The following is a 20,517-nucleotide window of genomic DNA, read 5'->3' on the forward strand; positions in this document are numbered from 1 at the left end:
ATTGCATTCGCGTTTGCTTAACAATGTTTGAAGCTTTGTTTGTTCACAAAGTTGTTTAAAAAGGGAGTAACACTTTTTCCAGGCTATTCTAAAAATATCAAATTATTTGAAACTTAAAAACTACTTTTGCAAAGCATATTTTATAAAGTACATGAATCTGTTGTAATTTATCACAAACATTTCCTTTTTCCTACGTGTTTTTCTTTACGCAACAGAAACAAAGGAAGTTTTGTGAAATCAGATCGAATGACTAAAAGGTGTTTAGTTTAACCTCTTTTTTTTTCATTTTTCTTTGAACGGTATCGCGCTTGCCCTGCGTCAAGAGTGTTTTCATTTGAGCCTTAAAGTTAAAAATATGTACATTTTGAAGAGCCACTTCAAGGCCTAACTATGAACAAAAAGGGGAATCTGCACAGCAGCTAGGTACTATGACTACTGTGACCAAATCAAAGCAAGAACATAGAACTTCAATATGTTGCGAGCGCTTCCCACAACTGCAACGAATATACATGCTGTACAGCCTGTACTAGATTTGAACGTAATGAAACATATCTACATTCTGATCTCAACCACATCACCATCTCTTAACTTTGTATTGGGCACTACCAGCTGGCCATTTACTGAAACCAACTTCCCCTCTACGCCTGCTCTCCTAGCAGCATCAGCTGCAGTGCTGCCAGTGCTCAGGCGCATTATCTCACCATTGGGCCAGCATACAATCACCACCTCTCCTAGCAAACCGGAGCTAGCATCGTATGGTTTTGTAGCATACTCCACTTGCTGGAGACTTGCTTCAGAGCGCAGCTGCTTCTCCCATTGAAGCATTGTCCTTAGCAAATATACCTGTACATTTTCAAAATTCATCAGCTAGATGAACCATTACGGGTCATATGGGGGACATGTTTAGCTTATACACTGTACATTTATGTGCAAAACAATGAAGATTGAAGGAAATAGGAATGGATAGATCACCTGAGACTGAAAAGAGATACAAAGACAGGATCTACAAAATGCTTTCTTATCATGTCACTGTATCATGTTTTACAATCTTTCTGTTCTTTTTTTTTTTTTAAATAAGTTCATGTTCTACAATCTTTAGTCACCTCACAAAGCAGCTAAAGTTTCATTGGTCGAATTAGTCAACTACTTTAATGAACCAAACCGTCCTCTAACTTTTCCCTCTTTTTTTTCCAAATACCCACCCACCACACCATTGTCGCTGACCATGAAGCAAAACACTATCTTGTGACAACATCTACTGATGCCCTTTTGTTAGTCTCTTCCCATACATTGGATGGACATTGATCAGACAAAGACACCTAAAGTCCATTTACATGGTTTAGTGGCTAACTTCATTCATCATCACTGACGACAGTACTACTTCTCCCTAGTATTAGATAAGAGCACAACAATGATAAGAAGTTCATCATACTGCTATTGCGAACTTCGGGTATGTACTAGCAGTCAGTACCTTATTGTTGATGCCAGAGTCCGTTAGTGTTGGATTAGCAGAGGTATAGCCAAGCTTATTCTGAAAACTTGGGTTAGATGTAACAGAAGCAACAGGTTTCCCCTCAAAGACGGCAGACATGATAGCCCAATAAAGATTTTCTTCCTCCTCTGTCAATTCAATGATTTGGATGAAAGTCGGCAACATGCGCTGGAACTGGTCTTGCTGCATCAACAAAATAGTAGTTGTTACAAGATCCCAGCAGAATAAAGAGACATGTTAACTGTTCATTCGCAACTACTCCATACATCCCATTTTATGTAACACAAATTGATTGCACATGGGATTAATAAGTTGACTTGTGAATTATGCTGATCCTAGAATAAGAACATATTCAAGGAGCAGTTTGGGAAGTATCAAAGGAAACATAACATCATGATTTACTTTTGCATTCTTAAAATTAAACTTTCAAGCCATGGTATGAGATTCATACCTTGTGGTACATGCCATCTTGACAAAGTGTATACTTTTCCAGGCAAGTACACCAATCGCCATGTCCTGGTTCGAACCACCATTCATCAGATACCTGAAAACCATGTTGTAATCCCTAAAGTTAAAATTTGACGATCTTAGGCACTAAGAGATGACTACTTGCCTGCAAATATGCTGATAATGTCAAAAAGATGTATGTTGTAAACAGAAATTTGAAGAGACAGGAACTTACATCACCATCTTTTTTGTTTGTTTCGATAACGGTGGTGTCGACGCCAGCTTGCGTGCACCTCTTCTAATTCTACCGGGTACCTGCTACCTTCCACCAACACAGGTACCGGGTAACTCTGCCCACCAAGGTTTCGACAGATGGGAAGAAATCGCCTAGTATTTTTTGCGCCCGATGGAACTGTTACGCGGCGCCTTCCTGAAGTTCCTTGGAAGGGCGGCGTAAGGCTAAGCAACCGATGTCAGTACGGTTGCTGTCCGCCAACTGAGGTCCCCTCCGTACGCTAGACTAGATTGTCAGTGCCGTACGGGAAAACCAATGTCATGAGCAATTGAAAGAGAGCAGAAAAGAGAATTGAGAATGAAAGAAAGCTTGATTGCATTGAATGAAAACTATTACAGAAAACAAGACGGTGTCGGGGGAGAGACACCAGTACAGAGAATTGTTTGCTTGCTTGAAAGTTTTGATTGCTTGGTCCCCCTTAATAATGCTTAAAAAAAATAAACCAAAGTTACAAGACTAGATCTATGAAAGCTGGAAAATCACACTTAAAGAAAATGCAGCAAAACTACTCTATATTTACAATGAAAAGGACCTAGTCTTCTACAAAGCAGCAACAAGTCCGTTGGCAGCAACTTTGTCTTTAGCATCAGGGTCTGCGCGCGCGGCGCTGTTGGCTTTTGCCTGTGGCTGGGCGCTGGCGATGGCTATCGGTGGGGCGACAGAGGCACATGCGCGCTTGTCACTTGGAGCTGCCGAGACCACGGGGCCGACCGTGGCGACGGGCGTTGGGAGGCTGGCCAGGACGCCACGGGGCGCGTCCAAGGGATCATGGGGCATGGCTGGAAAGCCGCCCATGACATTCTCCCCCACCTGAGTTGGCGACGTCCTCGGCGCCTTCCTTGCAAGGTAATCATCAATCAGGCTCTTGTAGGCTTTGAGGTTTGTTCCCCTCTCCCAAGTATTCTCCTCTGCATCACATCCCTGCCATTTCACCAAGAACTCCTGGTGATCTTTTCTTGAGGCGTGAATCACTCGATCATCAAGAATAGCTTCAGCACGCCTTTTCCCGGTTGAATTGGGGCCTCGAATACTTGGTATTGTGAGTTGGCTTCGTGAAGGATCCTCTATATCTTCCCGAAAAGGTTTCAGGAGACTGACATGGAAAACAGGATGGATTTTCCACCAAGCTGGGGTATCCACCCGGTATGCAACTTTCCCAATGCGCCTTTCAATGGACAAGGGTCCAATATATTTTTGCAATAGGCGAGGGTCATGGACCCCTGCAAACAAGTACCGCTTTGGGATTTTGACCATCACTTTGTCTCCCACCTGGTATTCCACAAAGCGGCGATTCTGATCAGCATGCCTCTTCATCCGCTTTTGGGCTTTGACAAGATAGCTCCGCACTATCTCCAAATTTTGCTTCCATTCTTTTGAGAAGCTGGCAGCCCGAGGAGATTTTGACATGTTTGGTGCGTTCACTGTGTGTGGGAGTAGCGGTTGCTGTCCGGTAACAATTTCAAAAGCGCTTTTGTTGGTACTTGAGCTCTTTTGTGAATTGAAACACAGTTGAGCAGCATCCAGAAGCTTCACCCAATTCTTCTGCGATCCGGTCACAAAGTGCCGGAGATATTCCTCTAGCATGCCATTGAATCGCTCCGTCTGGCCATCAGATTGCGGATGAAAACTTGAGCTATGACTCAATTTTGACCCGAGGCACTTAAAGAGTTGGGTCCAAAAATTGCTAGTGAAGCGTGAGTCGCGATCACTAACAATGTCTTTAGGTAAGCCCCAATATTTGACGACATGAGAGAAGAATAGTCGAGCTGTATCTTCTGCTGATATATACTGTGGGGCTGCTATAAAGGTAGCATACTTGGAAAACTGATCCACCACAACCAAGATAGTTGTGAGATCTCCGACCTTGGGCAATCCGATGATGAAGTCCAGGGAAACGCTTTCCCAAGGTCTTTTTGGGACAGCTAGTGGTTCCAAGAGCCCTGCCTGCGTCAAGCGGTCTGACTTATCTTTCTGGCATACTAGACAAGTCTTCACATACTGAGCGACGTCATCGACCATTTGAGGCCAATAATATGCACGGCGAAGTAATGCCATGGTGCGTTCCTCGCCGGGATGACCGGCCCACAAAGTATCGTGGCATTCTGCAAGAAGAGTCCGTCGCAGATCTCCTCCTTTAGGAACATAAAGTCGGTTCCCTTTCACCTTCAGGAACCCATCTTCGGTGTAGAACTGGCGAGTCTTGCCCTGTCCTACCAAATCAACCAAATACTGTGCAGCAGGATCCTTGATGAGTAGATCCTGTATCTGGTCTTTTATGGTGGTGGTTACTTCGCTTCCCTTTAGGGCGGCGAGTACACACATCGATGCTAGATCAGCTCTCCGACTGAGTGCATCAGCAACATGATTGGTCTTTCCACTTCGGTACTCCAGGTTGAAGTGAAATTCCGCTAGGAGTTCCTGCCACCTAGCCTGTCGTCCATTCAGCTTTGGCTGGGTCATGAAATGGCTAACGGCTGTATTGTCTGTCTTGACCACGAATGGGGCTCCCAGTAGATAATGCCTCCAAAGGCGTAAGCAATGAACGACAACCAATAATTCTTTCTCATGGGCGGCATAGCGCCGCTCTGCATCCTTCAGTTTCCGGCTCTCGTACGCTACGGGATGCCCTTCTTGTAGCAATACTCCACCAAGTGCATAGTCGGAGGCATCCGTTTGCACTTCGAATGGCTTGGCCAAGTCAGGGAGGGCCAAGACTGGGCTACTAGACATAGCCATCTTCAATGCGTCGAAGGCCTCTGCCCGCTTGTGGCCCTAATCCCACGGGGTAGCCTTCTTGAGAAGTTCTGTCAGCGGCACTGCAATGAGGGAGTAACTTTTCACAAAACGCCGGTAGAAGTTGCATAGACCAAGGAACGACCTCAAGGCATGTATATCCTTAGGAGGCGGCCATTCTGTAATGGCCTGAATCTTCTGCTGGTCCATCTTGATCCTCCCTTCCTCGATGACATGTCCGAGGAAGTCAATTTGTTTCTGAGCAAAGGAGCACTTGGATAGCTTCGCATATAATTCGTGCTCCCGCAATCGGGCTAGGACCTTCCGCAAATGCTCCAGGTGTTCTTCTAGTGTCTGGCTATATACCACAATGTCATCCAAATAAACCACGACGAATTCATCAATGTATTCTCGGAAAACTTGGTTCATCAAAGTGCAAAATGTGGCTGGCGCGTTAGTCAAGCCAAAGGGCATAAACAGGAAGTCGTACGACCCATATCTTGTCACACAGGTCGTCTTGTGCTCATCACCATCTGCAATCCGAACTTGCCAATAACCTGTCCTCAGGTCTATTTTGGTGAATACCGTCGCACCACCCAGTCTATCAAACAAGTCTGCCATTAGCGGAATAGGATACTTGTTTTTCACGGTGATTTTGTTTAGAGCCCGGTAATCCACACAGAGTCGTAAACTACCATCATGTTTCTTTTGGAATAGCACAGGGGACCCGTATGGGGACTTGGAGGGCACGATGATCCCTGTGTCTAGCATTTCCGTCAATTGTCTCCGAAGCTCGGAGAGTTCGGGTTGTGACATTCTGTACGGCGCCCGGGCAGGTGGCTTCGCACCCGGCACCAACTCAATCTCATGGTCCACAGTTCACCTAGGCGGAAGGCCTTTGGCATGTCTTGTGGCATGATGTCTTCAAATTTCAGAAGCAACTCCTTCACGGGTGCAGGAATGGGACTCGAGGAGCGTTCTATATCTTCCATGCAGAGGGTAGCCAGGAACGTGGGTGCATGTCTTTTTACCCCCTTCTTCAACTGCAAGGCCGAGATGTTCTCGGCTGCCATCTTCATGGGAATGCACGGAATAATGCAGGGCTTGGCCCCATTTGCTCCCATCATCAGTAGCATGTCTGCATACGGTGCGGGCATGGTATTGGTCTGTCTCAGGAATTCCAACCCCACTATTAACTCAAAGTCATCTATGATCACTACGCGCAGGTTGAACTTTCCTTCATAAGGGCCAAGCTTCACTGGTACTTCTTTGGCTATTCCACCCACTGGTTGAGGTGGTGAGTTGATAGCCTTCACACGACCTTTGCCCTTTCCTACAACTAGTCCAAGACGCTCCACCTGAGTCGAGGCTAAGTAGTTGTGGGTGGCACCCGTGTCTATCATTTCCCGAATGGGCTTGCCATTTACCTTCATGTCAACGAACATTAGGGTCCTCTCCTGATGAGGAGGAGTCCTCAAATTCGCCTTCTTATTTCCTTTCCTGGCAATTGGACAGGGGTCCTTCTTCTTGCGGATACCGGCACTGGTTCCCGCTAAGAGCTCAGAAATGGAGCCAACAATTGCATTGAATGCACCTACTGGCTCGGTCTGGTCCGCATCATCGGCGTCGTCATCCGTCCCATCCTCAAAAGCTTGATGGGCGTTCATTTGTGCATGGGGGCATTCATTATTCCAATGTGGTCCGCCGCAATGGCGACATCCTGAGGGGGGCTTCCTCCCCCGATCATTGTTGTTAGATGCAGCACTAGTACTGCCGGAAGAGGGAGCCTTGGATTTGGGTGCACTCCGGTCTCCTCCACTTCTGCTAGGGCCACTAGTGTTTGGTTGGCCCCCTTTGTATCCTCCTCGGACAGGCTGTTGAGGCCTATCCTTCCGGGCTTCCACTTGGTAATCCCCAAGGCACTCTGCTGCTTGGATTGCCTTAGGCAACGTGTCTACCCTTTGTCTCTGCAACTCCATCCGGGCATAAGGTTTCAACCCTTCCAGGAAGGTGAAGAGTTTGTCTTTGTCCCCCATGTCACGGATGTTCAGCATGAGCGCGGAGAATTCCCGCACGTAATCTCGCACTGATTTGGTCTGGCGGAGCTCCCGCAACTTTCTCCTGGCATTGTACTCAACATTTTCGGGGAAGAACTGTAGGCGTATGGCTGCTTTCAGTTCCGCCCATGTCTCGAGGGCATCGTCACCAGCCTTGATGGCTTCGTACTTCACCCGCCACCAGAGTTTGGCATCACCCTGAAGATACATGGCAGCAGTTGCTACCTTCTTAGCTTCTTCTAGGCCTCCCACGGCATCGAAGTATTGCTCGATGTCGAAAATGAAATTTTCCACTTCTTTGGCATTCCGAGCTCCACTGTATGGCTTTGGCTCAGGAATTTTCAGCTTTTGTGCCATAGGGGCGAGGTTCACACCACCCCCAAATTGGTTTCCGCCTCCTCGAAGTAGGCCTTGTAAAGCAGCATTGACAACATTGAGCTGGCCTGTCAAGTTGTCTATAGTTTGTTGCATGGCAGTCACCCTGTCTGCCGCTTGTTCCCTGTTGGCTAAATCCTCGGCACGCTCCTACTGGAGGACCTCAAATTTACCAAAAATTTCAGCTGCCTCTGTGGCTGCTGTTTGTCGGTCTCCTTCAGAGTCGCGACTGATGTTTTCTATGTCAACTTCGGCCTGGATGAGTCTGCGGTCCAGGTCGTCCAACCTTTGCACTAGGCTGGTCTTTAGATCGGGCACCATTTCCACGATGGGCCGTAATGAGTCAACCGTTCCCTCAAGGGTCGCGATGCGATCCCCATAATTCACCATAGTCAGAAATGGTGGTGATTGCAATGTAATCCCTCGTCCGATGTCGAGCCTAGGCTCTGATACCAACGGTTACGCGGCGCCTTCCTGAAGTTCCTTGGAAGGGCGACGTAAGGCTAAGCAACCGATGTCAGTACGGTTGCTGTCCGCCAACTGAGGTCCCCTCCGTACGCTAGACTAGATTGTCAGTGCCGTACGGGAAAACCAATGTCATGAGCAATTGAAAGAGAGCAGAAAAGAGAATTGAGAATGAAAGAAAGCTTGATTGCATTGAATGAAAGCTATTACAGAAAACAAGACGGTGTCGGGGGGGAGAGACACCAGTACAGAGAATTGTTTGCTTGCTTGAAAGTTTTGATTGCTTGGTCCCCCTTAATAATGCTTAAAAAAAATAAACCAAAGTTACAAGACTAGATCTATGAAAGCTGGAAAATCACACTTAAAGAAAATGCAGCAAAACTACTCTATATCTACAATGAAAAGGACTTAGTCTTCTACAAAGCAGCAACAAGCCCGTTGGCAGCAACTTTGTCTTCAGCATCAGGGTCTGCGCGCGCGGCATTGTCTGCGCGCGCGGCGCTGTTGGCTTTTGCCTGTGGCTGGGCGCTGGCGATGGCTATCGGTGGGGCGACAGAGGCACATGCGCGCTTGTCACTTGGAGCTGCCGAGACCACGGGGCCGACCGTGGCGACGGGCGTTGGGAGGCTGGCCAGGACGCCACGGGGCGCGTCCAAGGGGTCATGGGGCATGGTTGGAAAGCCGCCCATGACAGAACTTACGTCACCATCTCATCATCATTATTGTTATTATTATTGTTGTTGATGATGATGATGATCCTGTATACCTAAAAGTTATAATCTGAATATCGATTCTCAATCAAAGGGCTAACTAGGAACACTAAATGTTGCTATATCAACTGCAGATTTCCTGGACTCAATTACATATTCCAATACTCCAAGGTAAATTTCTCTTTTTGACAATATTGTCTCTCCTCCTTGTCTCAATTCTGATTGATTAGCTTCTTCCTCCTACCTGCTTTCAGATTTTGATCTGCTGCTCTATCTGCACTTGCAGATAGATGTGTTTGGCCTCCCCCATTATATATTGATCTACGGGCACCATGCAACTATTTAATGCTATCATCACAGATGTAAGAGCAAGCTAGCTATCAGGTAAGTTAAAGAGGCAATATTGGTTTCACAATTCTATTATTTATCTAGTATTCCATTTTTAAGGTCAACAAAACTATGAAAGAGGAAAAGTTTCCCGTAATAAACTTAAGCCACTTTCATGATTAGTGTGGGTGATAGCTAGCTTATCAGGTTATATCAAGAGAATATAAAGGTTTCTTTTCATCCAGCAATCAAGGTCAACTAACCATCTCTAAGTACTTCAAAGTAAATGAATTGGAAAATGAGGAGTAGTTCTTGAGATTTCATTAAGAGATGTGACTTATATTTCCTTGGCACAAAACATGAATAGGCTAACAGACATGCAGTGATCAGCCAACTATTCAGCACAGAACTTGCGAGTTATAAGAACCATATTATCCTGAAATGATAAGTTATAAAACTTCCACCGAGTACCTTCTTATATAAGCTTGCATAAGCTTCCCATCTTTTTGTTTGAGAAGATCTTCTGTCAGCTACTGCCTCAGAAGCTGCTAGCCCAAAGCTTACAGCAACAAGCAATTCTCTTGCATCCTTGTCCACTCTGGTGAAAAAGAAAATTATGCACATACAAGTTAAATGAAAAGCTTTCGAGATACATACTATGAATTCAGCGATGATCTACCTCACAATAACTGCAGCAAGCAGGTGACCTGCTTCCACTCTGAGGACAGGATGTCCCACTTTTAACGAGCTATACTTATGTGACCCATCATCTACAATAGAACCTTGATCTTCAATATCTGTTGAGAAGGGTGTAGTTGTTCCAGAACCAGTTACACTGGTCTCCAAGGGCAGCTTATCTTCAGTTTCTTTATAAAGCCAATGTGCAGCAAGTCCATGTTCAGCACACTCATGCATCCTCTGAATATTCAAGATCAGCATTTTAGAGCTACATAAAACTTAACGATAATCACCACTCTACCGACTAACAAAAGAAAATTAAAAAAAGAAAAGAAAAAAAGAAAAGGAAAGACCAAAAGTATAGAGAATAACTATCTATTATCAACTGAAAGGTTTGAGGATCAATACCTGGGTTCTTATTTGAATTTCCAGGGGTGAATTGTCGGGACCTTGTACTGCAGTGTGTAGGGACTGAGATCAGAAGGAGAATTTAAGGATGGATAGCAGTCAGAACAGTGGTTATGCCACAAAGATGGCAAATCTAACTTAATAAAAGCAGTAACCCACTGAAGTAAAAAGGAAGTTCAAACCTGGTAGCCACTTGGTTTTGGGTTAACAATGTAGTCATCAAACTCTCCATCAATAGGGGACCATAGCCTAAACAATTGAAAAGCAGAATAGGTCAAGTTTGAACCTCTATAGGCACATTATTGACATGCATATTCAATTTAGCTTAAGAAAGTTTATATGATATCTGATAATTAAATTAAAACAAGCAGATGATCAATATGTTCTTAATAAATGTGCAGATTCTTCGAAGGGAACAAACCATTTTCTTACTTTTTGTGCCATTGCTGCTCGCATGTCTAATCCAATTATATGTATAAAGGTGGATATTAAACAAAACAAAAAATATCTATTTATACACCTGTGCACAATGTTGAGAAGATTATAGCAACACTGAACTGCCTGGCCGTGTAGTGCTCCGTTCTTATCTCCGACAATAACCCTCAAGGCACGGGCATCATATACTTTGTTTATGCCAATTTCTTTCCTTTTCATCTGTGTCAAGTAAAATAAAAATATAAATAGATTGTCCTTAAAATCAATATGACAAAGAAGCAATGCACGAGAAGATATCCGAGTATGAAGTAGCAAAAGAAGAAAGATAATCAACAAAGACCTCAAAATCTTTATAATTTAAAGCATCTTTAGCACCACAATAGATTTTCCACATTTCTGATAATTTTTAACAAGCAACAACTTTGCATTATTGTGCTTTATGAATTTATCTTTCTACCTTACTGTAAATACTGAACAAGCTTTTTAAGCGTGCAGATAATGTGACTTCCATCCCAGGCACATATCTGCAACATAAAACAGATACACAATGTTAAAGAGCATTATAATAGGTCATGTGCCCTTTCTTTTATTCCAAATGTATAGCGTTGATTGATGAGCAAAACATACGAGGTAGAAATGAATAATTCACGCTCCAAAGCCTCCTCGCAAACTACCAGAGATCCTAGTGCAAAAGCAGCATCCCTTACGACCTTTGGTTTTGTCTCCAAATTTGAATTTTCCACAAGCTTGTTGAAGAAGTCAATACGCTTCTTTCTATCTAGTAAAAGATCAAAAGGAAGTACAGCTTGCAAAAGAACCTGGAGGTTAATGATAGTTAGACTCAAATTCATTAGCTGTTTAGGTAATACAAGAGCAGACATAAACACAGATGAATGAACAACCTGCACCAACCCACCCGCAAAAACAGAGTGACGAAAACTGTTGGAGGAAAGAATAATACTGGCATCCCCTGCCCACATAGGGGGCAAAGGAAAAGGTTTTGGTAAAAATATCAAATTCTTGTTCAAGTCAAGTTATGACTGATAGACTGTGCAGAAACAGGTACACTGAATTTGCTATTGGAAAGTTACAAGTTCAGAAATACGATCAGTTTGAACTTCTAGTTTTGTAAAGTTGTAATGCTTTATTGCGCACCTTTGGCGTCAGTTGGAAATGCAATATCTGCTTTTAGAAAATTCTAATAAGAAGCTTCTTCTGACAAGTTGTGACTAGTGAAAGATGATTTGGCACAAAAAGGCAAAAGAAAAATCAACCAAAGCAGAAGCATATGAGCTCGAATGACATGGTGATTCTCTTGATAGAACATAGATCATTCATATAGTGACCGGTAACAGAAAGAACAGACCCAAATTATCAGTTAATTATCAATTTATCGTTGCAATGCATCAATAACGGTTTCAATAATAAAGATGAAACTAAATTTCAAACAGTCTTCACCTTCATGCATATGTATTCCTCATCAGTTTCTGCGGGTTCTTCATGCTCAGCAGTCATACTTTTCATTCTCTGGTGCAAAAGAGAGCTGGATTTGCCATATATTTTTCTTGCATTGCCTGTCCTGTTTGGGTGGCTCCACATGGAGGCTAGGTCAGCTCTCATGCGAAGAAAAATTTGAGGCTGCATTATATACTCTCCAGTTACTACAAATTTTTGCCTTCTCACATGACAGCATTTGCTGTATAAATGAATAAAGCATGACACACCTGAAGCACTGCAAAACATAGATCTTCAAGTTCGGCTTTTAATGCCCAAAGACCCAATCTCGAAGCAAGTGAGCACCAAATAGCCAGAGTCTCCTGAGCAACAGCTTGAGCCTTGGCTGGAGGTAATGCATATCTAGAAGAGTTCCCATGAACAAGTAATCAACCACATAAAAAATAGTGTCACGCGTCGGTGTTTAGGATTTGCAAAGACAAAATATTGAAGTTAGGAACTCAAATAAAAAAGTCAACATTTTTCTAATTATCGAAACCCAATTGGACACACTCATGCATAAATCAATCTAACTGAAACAAACTAAAACTATTGGTTCGAAGATTGTACATGGTTCTCATGTTGTGAAGACGATCTGCTAGTTTGATAAGCACCACACGTGGATCATCAACCATGCCCAGTAGCATCACTCGTAAACTATTTGCCTGTAAACAGATATACAAAGAAATAAACATATAAAGCATAGTGCATAGCTACTTTTTTTTTTTTTTTAAAATTTAAAAGCCATCACCCAGGGAGAGGATCCTGAGGTGTTTGGGGGGGGGGGGGCTTGATCCCTACCATGTATATAGAAGGTAAAGATGACAAAAGAGAAGGGGGCATATACCTGACCTTCCATATACACAAGACTGTAGCTGCAACAGCCTTAAAAAAAACTCATGAAAGAGCTAATCATATACAGCTTCTCTTCCATGAGGAAAGAAACTACATTAACTTACAAAAAAATTGGCTTTGTCAAATCTACTTCTTATGCTAGGCAACTGTCATTTATCTAAGCAAAAAGGACCCTTAGCTTCTCGAGGCAACTGCTGGAATGTGTAGTAATATGAGCTATTGCCAATGTTTGCAGCTTTTTTGGCAAGAAGATCAGCCACCTGGTTGGCTTCTCTATAGCAATGGGTAATTTGAACTTCTGCCTGGTCTAGAATCTGTGTGATGGCACTAATTGTATGGTTCATCTTCATGTTGTTGGTGTTCCTCTCTTTTAACATATTGGTCACTATAAGAGAGTTACGCTCTAAGCAGAGTTTGGTATATCCTTGTTTAATGCACCACTCTCCACCAAACTTGGCTGCTATTGCCTCTGCTTCATTGTTGCTTCTACAGTGGATTGGTATGGAGAAGGCCATGATGAGATCTCCATGTGAATCTCTTATTACCCCTCCTATACCTGCCATACCAGTGTCAACCAAAAAGCTCCCATCTGTATTTGCCTTAATCATATCTCATGATGGTTTCATCCATGTTACTTGCCAATATCTCACAATAGGTTTCATTCTTTCCACCTCTTCACAAAGTCTCACCCAAGGCCAATTCAGTTTGCAGTTAGGATATGCTAGAGTAACAGCAACTTGAATGGTCCAGGTGATTTGCTGCTCCATGTGAATATAGACAAACCATTTTTGGTCTCCAAACTTGCAAGAACTCCAACTTTTCCAGATTTCCCAGAAGATGGTACAATCTGCAGCAATAATTTATGAATGTTATTTTTATGCTCGACTCCCCACCTCTTCTTGAGAATCATCCTAATAGGCCAATTCTGATGTCTGATGCCTAGAGGCATACCAAATCTATTCCAAAGGTATCTAGCAGCATCACCTTCACTGAATGTATGATGAATGGAATTACATTTTGGTCTTTGACAACAATTACATCTAGAAACTGGCTGGTTACCAAACTTGGCGATTATCTCATCCAAAGGTAATTTACTATGGCATAATCTCCGGGACAGGAAGGAAATTTTGAAGGGAACGCACTTGTGCCATAGCCGGTAAAGTGCTTCATTTCTCTGCCTTTTGCATCTAGTGCTCTGCCATGAAGATTTATTTGTGTATTTACCATCCTCTGTAGGGCTCCAGATGGCATAGTCTTATTCATTCTGCTCCCCAATCCTAATGTTAGCTATATGTTGCAGAGTTTCATTATCTATGATCATACCAAGTTTTTCCAGGTTCCATTGACATTGTGTAATGTATTCCTGTACCTTAGCCTTTCTGCTGCCCCCTGAATCAGGACACATAGTATCTAGAGTACCCTTCTTTGTCCAATTATCGAGCCAGAAGTTGCAAGTACCTGCATTTATTTTCCAAACAATATTTGCCTCTACTTGTTTCCTAACAAGAGTTATATGCTTCCACGCATGGGAATTACCTGAGACCCAAACTTTAGTGGTTGGGTGAGCTCTAGCACAGTATTTTGCCTCAATAAAAGAAGCCCACAAAGATGGTTGAGTTCTGAACCTCCACCATCTTTTCATAGCAAAAGTATTACTGATATCCTCCATGGTTCTAATACCAATACCTCTCTCACCCTTAGGAGTACATAAATTCTTCCAAAAACTCCAGTGATATTTAGTTTTATCACTTTTGGAGCCCTAAAAGAAATTAGCAAAATGCTTCTCCAATAGGTTCAAAGTACCCTTAGGTGGACTCATAGCTGACAAAGTATACACAGGCACCGACTGCAATACACTTTTAATCAACACTACTCTTCCTCCATAGGACATCTTTCCCCGCCAACCATTTAATCTTTTTACCACTTTAGTAACCATGCCATCAAATAATTCTAACTTATTCCTTCCAATGTACAAGGGACAACCAATATAATTGAAGGGGAAAGTTTTTTCCAGAAAGCTAGTACACTCCCTCATTCTATTAATTCTGTGTGCACCAGTCTTAGGATCTGTGAGGAAGAAGCTCTTGTCAGTGTTTACATTTTGTCCAGAGGAGGCTTCATAGTTACTTATCTGCTTCATTATGAGCTTTACTGACTTATTGTTACTGCTGGTGAAGATGACTATATCATCTGCATAGGCTAGATGGTTAATGGGAGGGCCTCTGTGACTCATGGTGAAAGGAATGAAATCAACATTGTCATGAAGAGCAATAAGAGATCTAGACAAGACATCGGCTACCAAGATAAAGAGAGAAGGTGGCAGTGGGTCTCCTTGCTTAAGACCCTGTGAAGAGGTGAAAAAACCATTTCTAGTACCATTGATAATGATAGAATACCATACATCAGCAATCACCCTCCAAATCATATCAATCCAAAATTACTCAGAGCCAAACCTTTTTAAGACCTCTACTAGAAATGACCATGACATCCTATCGTATGCCTTAGCCATGTCTAGCTTAATAACCATATTTCCTCTCATGTTGGTCTTGGTGATATTTTGAATAATTTCTTGTGCTAATAGAATATTTTCAGTGATGAGTCTACCCTTGACAAAACCACTTTGGTTGTCTGAAATCAGTTTGGGAAGAAGAGGATTGAGCCTCTCAGCCAAGATTTTAGAAATGATTTTTGTGGTAAAGTTGCTAAGGCTGATTGGTCTCAACTCAGAGAAGCTGGTCGGTGATTCAACTTTTGGGATTAAGACTAAGCAAGTGTGTGAGTAAAATCTTGTAAGCTCCTTTCCTTTAAAAAGTTCCAGAACAAAATCCACCACATCCTTCTTAATGATCTCCGAACAGTGTTGGAAAAATGTTCCATTATACCCATATGGTCCAGCGGTACTGTCTACACTCAGACTAAATACTGCATTCCTGATCTCTGATTCATCTGGAAGCTCAAAGAGCATAGCATTTTCATCTTTTGTGAGGCATTTTGGTATACAACTAAACACATTGTGATTGATCTTAGGTTGAGGAAGATTGAACAACTTGGAGAAGTGTCTGATCGCTGTTCTTGCAATCTTATCATCACCCTCTACCTATCTACCTCTGTTGTTCTTTATTCTATGAAGCTGAAGCCTTCTTCAGCTTTCTCTCAACACACAATGGAAATACTTACTATTGTAGTCTCCTTCTTGAAACCACTTAGTTTGAGTCTTCTGTCTCAAAAGATTCTCTTGTAATCCCAACCAATTTGTGTATTCTGCATGAGCTTTAATTAGGTCCTCCCTACTGTGTTTCGAATTCAGCTGAATATCAAGATCTTCCGGTATATGGACCTTAGCTTCCCATTCACTTACTTGCCGGTGAATATCTCCCACTTTATCTCTGGACCATTGACCGAGCTTTTTACCATGCTCCTGAAGATTGCTCTTCAGCCTCCACATAGCATTCCCAATAACCTGCACATCCCAAGCTTTTTGAACTACCTCCAAGAAGTCCTGTTGTTCAGTCCAAAAATCAAGGAATCTGAAATATTTGATGACTTCCTGATGATCATTGTGACACTTCAAAAGAAGAGGTCTATGGTCAGAGCCAGTCCTCACCAGGTGCTTTACACAATTATGTTGAAAGACCTAACTCCATTGGTCATTCACAAGAATCGTGTCTAATCTTTTCCAAATCCTTTTTCTAGGTCTCCTATTGTTGCACCAAGTAAATCTGGGATCAGTGAAACCAATGTCACTAAATCCACAAGCTTCCATAGTAGTGATAAAGTCAATACTTTTGTAAGCTCTATGAGGTTTGCCACCTAATTTCTCTTCCGGATCCATGATAACATGGAAATCACCTCCAATACACCATGGACCATCTATGAGCAAATTAATATCCTCAATACTGCTCCAAAGATCTTTCCTTTCCACAGTTGTGCATTTATCATATACTGCAGTAACATAGAGACCCTTGTCTTGCATCTTATCTTTGATATTAAGAGTGATTTGTTGATCATCTTCTGCAATAATTATAGGGTCACATTGACTATTCCAGAAGCACCAAATTTGGCCATTAGGATTAGCGGCACCATGTTGGAATCCCAGAAATCTCTTGTAACCTTCAATCTTGTTCTTATCAACAAAAGGTTCCATGATTGCAACAAAGACAACCTTGTTAATGTCAATAAGATATTTTAATCTATATATGGCCTTTTTAGACCTCACCTCCCTTATATTCCAAAATATTGTATTAATCATGGAATACTAGAGGAGTTATAGCATGTGTCTGAACCCTTCCTCTATCATAGCTACTAACTTCAGGACTAAACAAAGTTTTATACTTTATCCACTACCATATTATGATGCTAAAAAGAACAGTTCAAAGCCCTTTTTTTCGCTGCTCTCAGAAGTCACACTTGTTTGATAACTTTAGAAATAATAAAGAGCTGAAAGTGTGAACGAATATAAAATATGAGAAGAGGAACATTACATTTACATACTGCCTTACAAAAAGGATGGATATCATCACATCTATTCATATATTCAGTTTTACTCAGAAAACAATGAGAAGAGTATGCTGGCAAGATGGAAGTAGCAGGACTACTCTCAGAATATCAAAGAATACACAAGAATGAATTAAGAGATCCTCTTATTACTAACATTCTCCAAACAAGCCATCACATTATTTCAGATTATATGCAATGGTGAACTATCTTAATGTGCATTCAAGTACCTCTTCTTGGCTAAGTGCAGCTTGATTCACATTTAACCTGCGATGCCTCCTTAGCAGCTGCATGGCAAATTTAGTTAAAAGTTAGAAGAGAACAGAGAACCATGAAGAAGACGAAGGAGAAAACCAATTGATTCACCCAAATCAACAATCCTGTTGGCCAGTTTGGGGCATCCGTAACTATGTCACTTGTCTAAAAGATATACTTTTCTTTTACACCACAGTCTATTTCAAAGATCATATTACCTTAAAAATACATTTTTCCAGAGGAGTTATCTCTATCTTTCCTTTTTCCGATAACTTCCATTTAAACACAGTGATCTTAGATTCTTGTTCTGTGCCCAGTCAAAGTAACCCAGATAATATGGTTCCGAGGGTCTGCAATTTTCTGAATTTAAATTGAGGCATATCATTGACTCATCTATCTTTTTTTATTTATCATGTCCTGATTTAAACTCATATCAACCATAGTTGTGACTTCAAATCCCTCATTAGTGATCATAGTGCATACTGTACCTGATTGATGTAACTTAACCTAGAAACACCTGCTACTAAATTTGCAACATCAGTGTCAAACTCTCTCTCTATAGTGTCCAGACTTTCACTAGTATCATCAATCACATCATGGAGAATTCCAGCAACAACCGTATCAATCGCCTACAAAAAATTTTGCAGTTACAGTAAGCAAATTCATTTATGAGATATGCATAATACAGTTCATGCATTACTTCCAATATAAATTAAATGAGAACAAGGAACCTAGCTATATATGAAGAGAGACACATAGACCTTCAAGTGATATGAGATGATCAAAAAACTACTGCCATTGGAAAGACAGAATTGTACCCTTTTCCCAGTTGATGGAACCAAGACAGCTACGATTTTTCCAGTGTGGATACAGTGTGTTAAATAAGGTTCTCCAGTTCTGCGTAGCTGTCCATGGTGAGCTTTTCGTGCAAATGCAATAGCCTTCTGCACCTGCCTTCATAGATTCAGAATCTTAAGTACTATTGACAAATGTTTATATGGACATCAACAGGTGCAAGTTGAGATGGTAAACCTTATCATCATTGAATATGGGGTATCCGGTGACATCTACTCCATCCAATAAGAGTGATCCTGCAGAATAATTACACTTACTTACTAGCCCTTCTAATGTATACTCTTTACAGTAAAAAAAGAAGTCAATCTGTTACTGAGTCAAAGCTCGTATACTATCGGATTCTATCTTCCAAAAACCAGAGAACTAAGGAGCTTTCTCATCTCCTATCTACATCTCAGGCACACATAATCTGATAATCCCTACACTTTCAAATATAGAATGGAACATAAGACATCTTCCATGAATGCTTTAGAGGTAATGGTGCAGAATGCACATGCTACGTGCAACAAAGGAAATAAGAAAGTGAAAGCTGCTTCTTTCTAGTTTAGTTGAACATGTAAGAAATTGCATAAAATGTAAGTATTGCCCTAGCAATAGTTCTAAACGCAGTTCCAATTTAAAGACCATAATACATGCAAACGTTAGGGTCAAGCTCCCGTTAAAATCTTTGAAAGGACAAGCTCCAGGGTGTCCACTACAAAAGGTAGAAACAAAAACTAACAGACTCTGTCACTGTCCACTAGGATTCCTAAATTTAAAAGGTGTAATATATCTTGCTATACGTTTTTCCTAGTTTAACAGAACACATCAATTCTTCCAAAACCCAATTGCAGTCAAAGTTGCTTCCCTGATAACCAAAACTGCAACTCTACTAACAGCATCACTTACTTCTAATGGAACATATACTTTCAATGCAACTTTTCTTTTTAAAATCAAAATAAATATAAAAAGATAGAGTTTAAGCTATACTCTGACAGTGTAAAAAATATTTCCACAATCATGTCACTGAAATGGTAATTGCAGATAACTCTATTTAATAACATTGAACTGTAGCCTAAAATAAATGATAAGTAACCTGTTATAATAGGTTAAATTACACTAATAGAGTAAAAAATTCATTACACTATTAGTATATATAACTTAACTCCAAAAATATACATAGGAAAGGAAAAAGGACAAAAAGTAGGAGCTCACCAGGTTGTTCATCTACTTTGGGCCACAAAAAATCCACCTTAGTGGAAAGGCAAGCTCCGGAGGCGATCGCCACCGCCGTGACGGCAACCTGAGTTATCGCCGACGAAACCGCTCCGTGAAGTGAGCCGGTACCTGCCACCGCGGCCGCTGCAGCAATCGCGTTGCCGGAAGTCAAAACTGAGCTCAGAGAAGAGGAAACGGCGAATTTGGGGACTATCTGATCGAGAACACATCGGAATTTCGCATTTCTACGAAAACCTTGACAGCAGGGGAAGTAAAGCAACAGCGGATTCCTATGCGAAATCAAGGCGCGTTTATGGCAAAACATAGCGGGATTTTGACATGAACGCATCTCTATTTTGATCTTTTAGGAGAGATAAATCAAATCTAAACTTCAAATAATTCCATCCATGAAAATTGGAGTATAACATGAAATATGTGTGATTTAACAGTAGGTAATGTGTGGTACAAGTGAGAGACCTTATTTTGGTTACTGGTGGTTGTGGTTTCTTTTTTATTCCACCGAGGAGAGAGAGACAGTGACAGTTAATCAGTTATGGTTCCAGCATAGTGAATTTCTTTTGGAAAAAGGGTCAAATGTGATAGAACAAAATTAGTAAGAGAGCTATTGCAAACTGAACAGATTAACCAGTGTGTGCTGCACTGCGGTTTTCCTGATAATTTATAATTTAAAAAAATAGTAACACTGTTCCTTTTTCCCCCAAATGGTACTACGATCAAAAAGTGGGTAGAAAAGTCCGATGCGCGTGGAATTCTGTGTGAGTCCAATGAAGTATCGTATCTGGGCACGAGGTAGATAGCTTGCTGTATTGCAAGTATTACCGACTGTTTTCACAGCTTGAATTAAAAATAATTCGGAGATAACGTTACTATTGCTTCAAAATTCTGACTATTAAAAATTGAAAATACCAAAATAAAGTTTGATAC

At 41.7% G+C, this 20,517-nt stretch overlaps 1 protein-coding gene across 2 annotated transcripts; it reads right to left on the bottom strand.

The window, feature by feature from the left end:
• Window positions 1-314: 314 nt before the first annotated feature.
• LOC104110216 (uncharacterized) lies at window positions 315-20,196 on the bottom strand. 2 transcript variants are annotated; one of them, XM_009619667.4, is made up of 18 exons: window positions 19,570-20,196; window positions 18,553-18,611; window positions 18,339-18,470; window positions 18,009-18,149; window positions 17,496-17,552; window positions 12,487-12,581; window positions 12,147-12,279; window positions 11,881-12,060; window positions 11,050-11,240; window positions 10,880-10,946; window positions 10,508-10,641; window positions 10,170-10,236; window positions 9,988-10,050; window positions 9,581-9,819; window positions 9,373-9,499; window positions 1,944-2,036; window positions 1,472-1,675; window positions 315-843 (listed from the first exon to the last, which is right to left on the bottom strand). In XM_009619667.4, exons 1-18 carry the CDS (start codon window positions 19,919-19,921, stop codon window positions 553-555), a joined length of 2,625 nt encoding a protein of 874 aa, XP_009617962.1. In that variant the 5' UTR covers window positions 19,922-20,196; the 3' UTR covers window positions 315-552. The 2 variants fall into 2 exon arrangements, with proteins under 2 accessions (XP_009617962.1, XP_009617963.1); XM_009619668.4 differs by having other exon boundaries at window positions 18,339-18,474; window positions 19,570-19,708.
• Between the last annotated feature and the right edge of the window lie 321 nt (window positions 20,197-20,517).

Source organism: Nicotiana tomentosiformis, chromosome 3 (genome assembly GCF_000390325.3).
Source record: "Nicotiana tomentosiformis chromosome 3, ASM39032v3, whole genome shotgun sequence".
In the NCBI taxonomy this organism is placed as follows: Eukaryota; Viridiplantae; Streptophyta; class Magnoliopsida; order Solanales; family Solanaceae; genus Nicotiana; species Nicotiana tomentosiformis.

Excerpts from the sequence above, each read along its gene's own strand:
- LOC104110216 (XM_009619667.4), bottom strand. The coding sequence starts at position 19,921 with ATGCGTTCATGTCAAAATCCCGCTATGTTTTGCCATAAACGCGCCTTG. Across the intron at positions 10,237-10,507 it reads CTTCTCAACATTGTGCACAG|GCTATGGTCCCCTATTGATG; the intron begins GTGTATAAATAG and ends TCAATTGTTTAG. Across the intron at positions 9,500-9,580 it reads CTTGCTGCAGTTATTGTGAG|AGTGGACAAGGATGCAAGAG; the intron begins GTAGATCATCGC and ends CTTTTTCACCAG.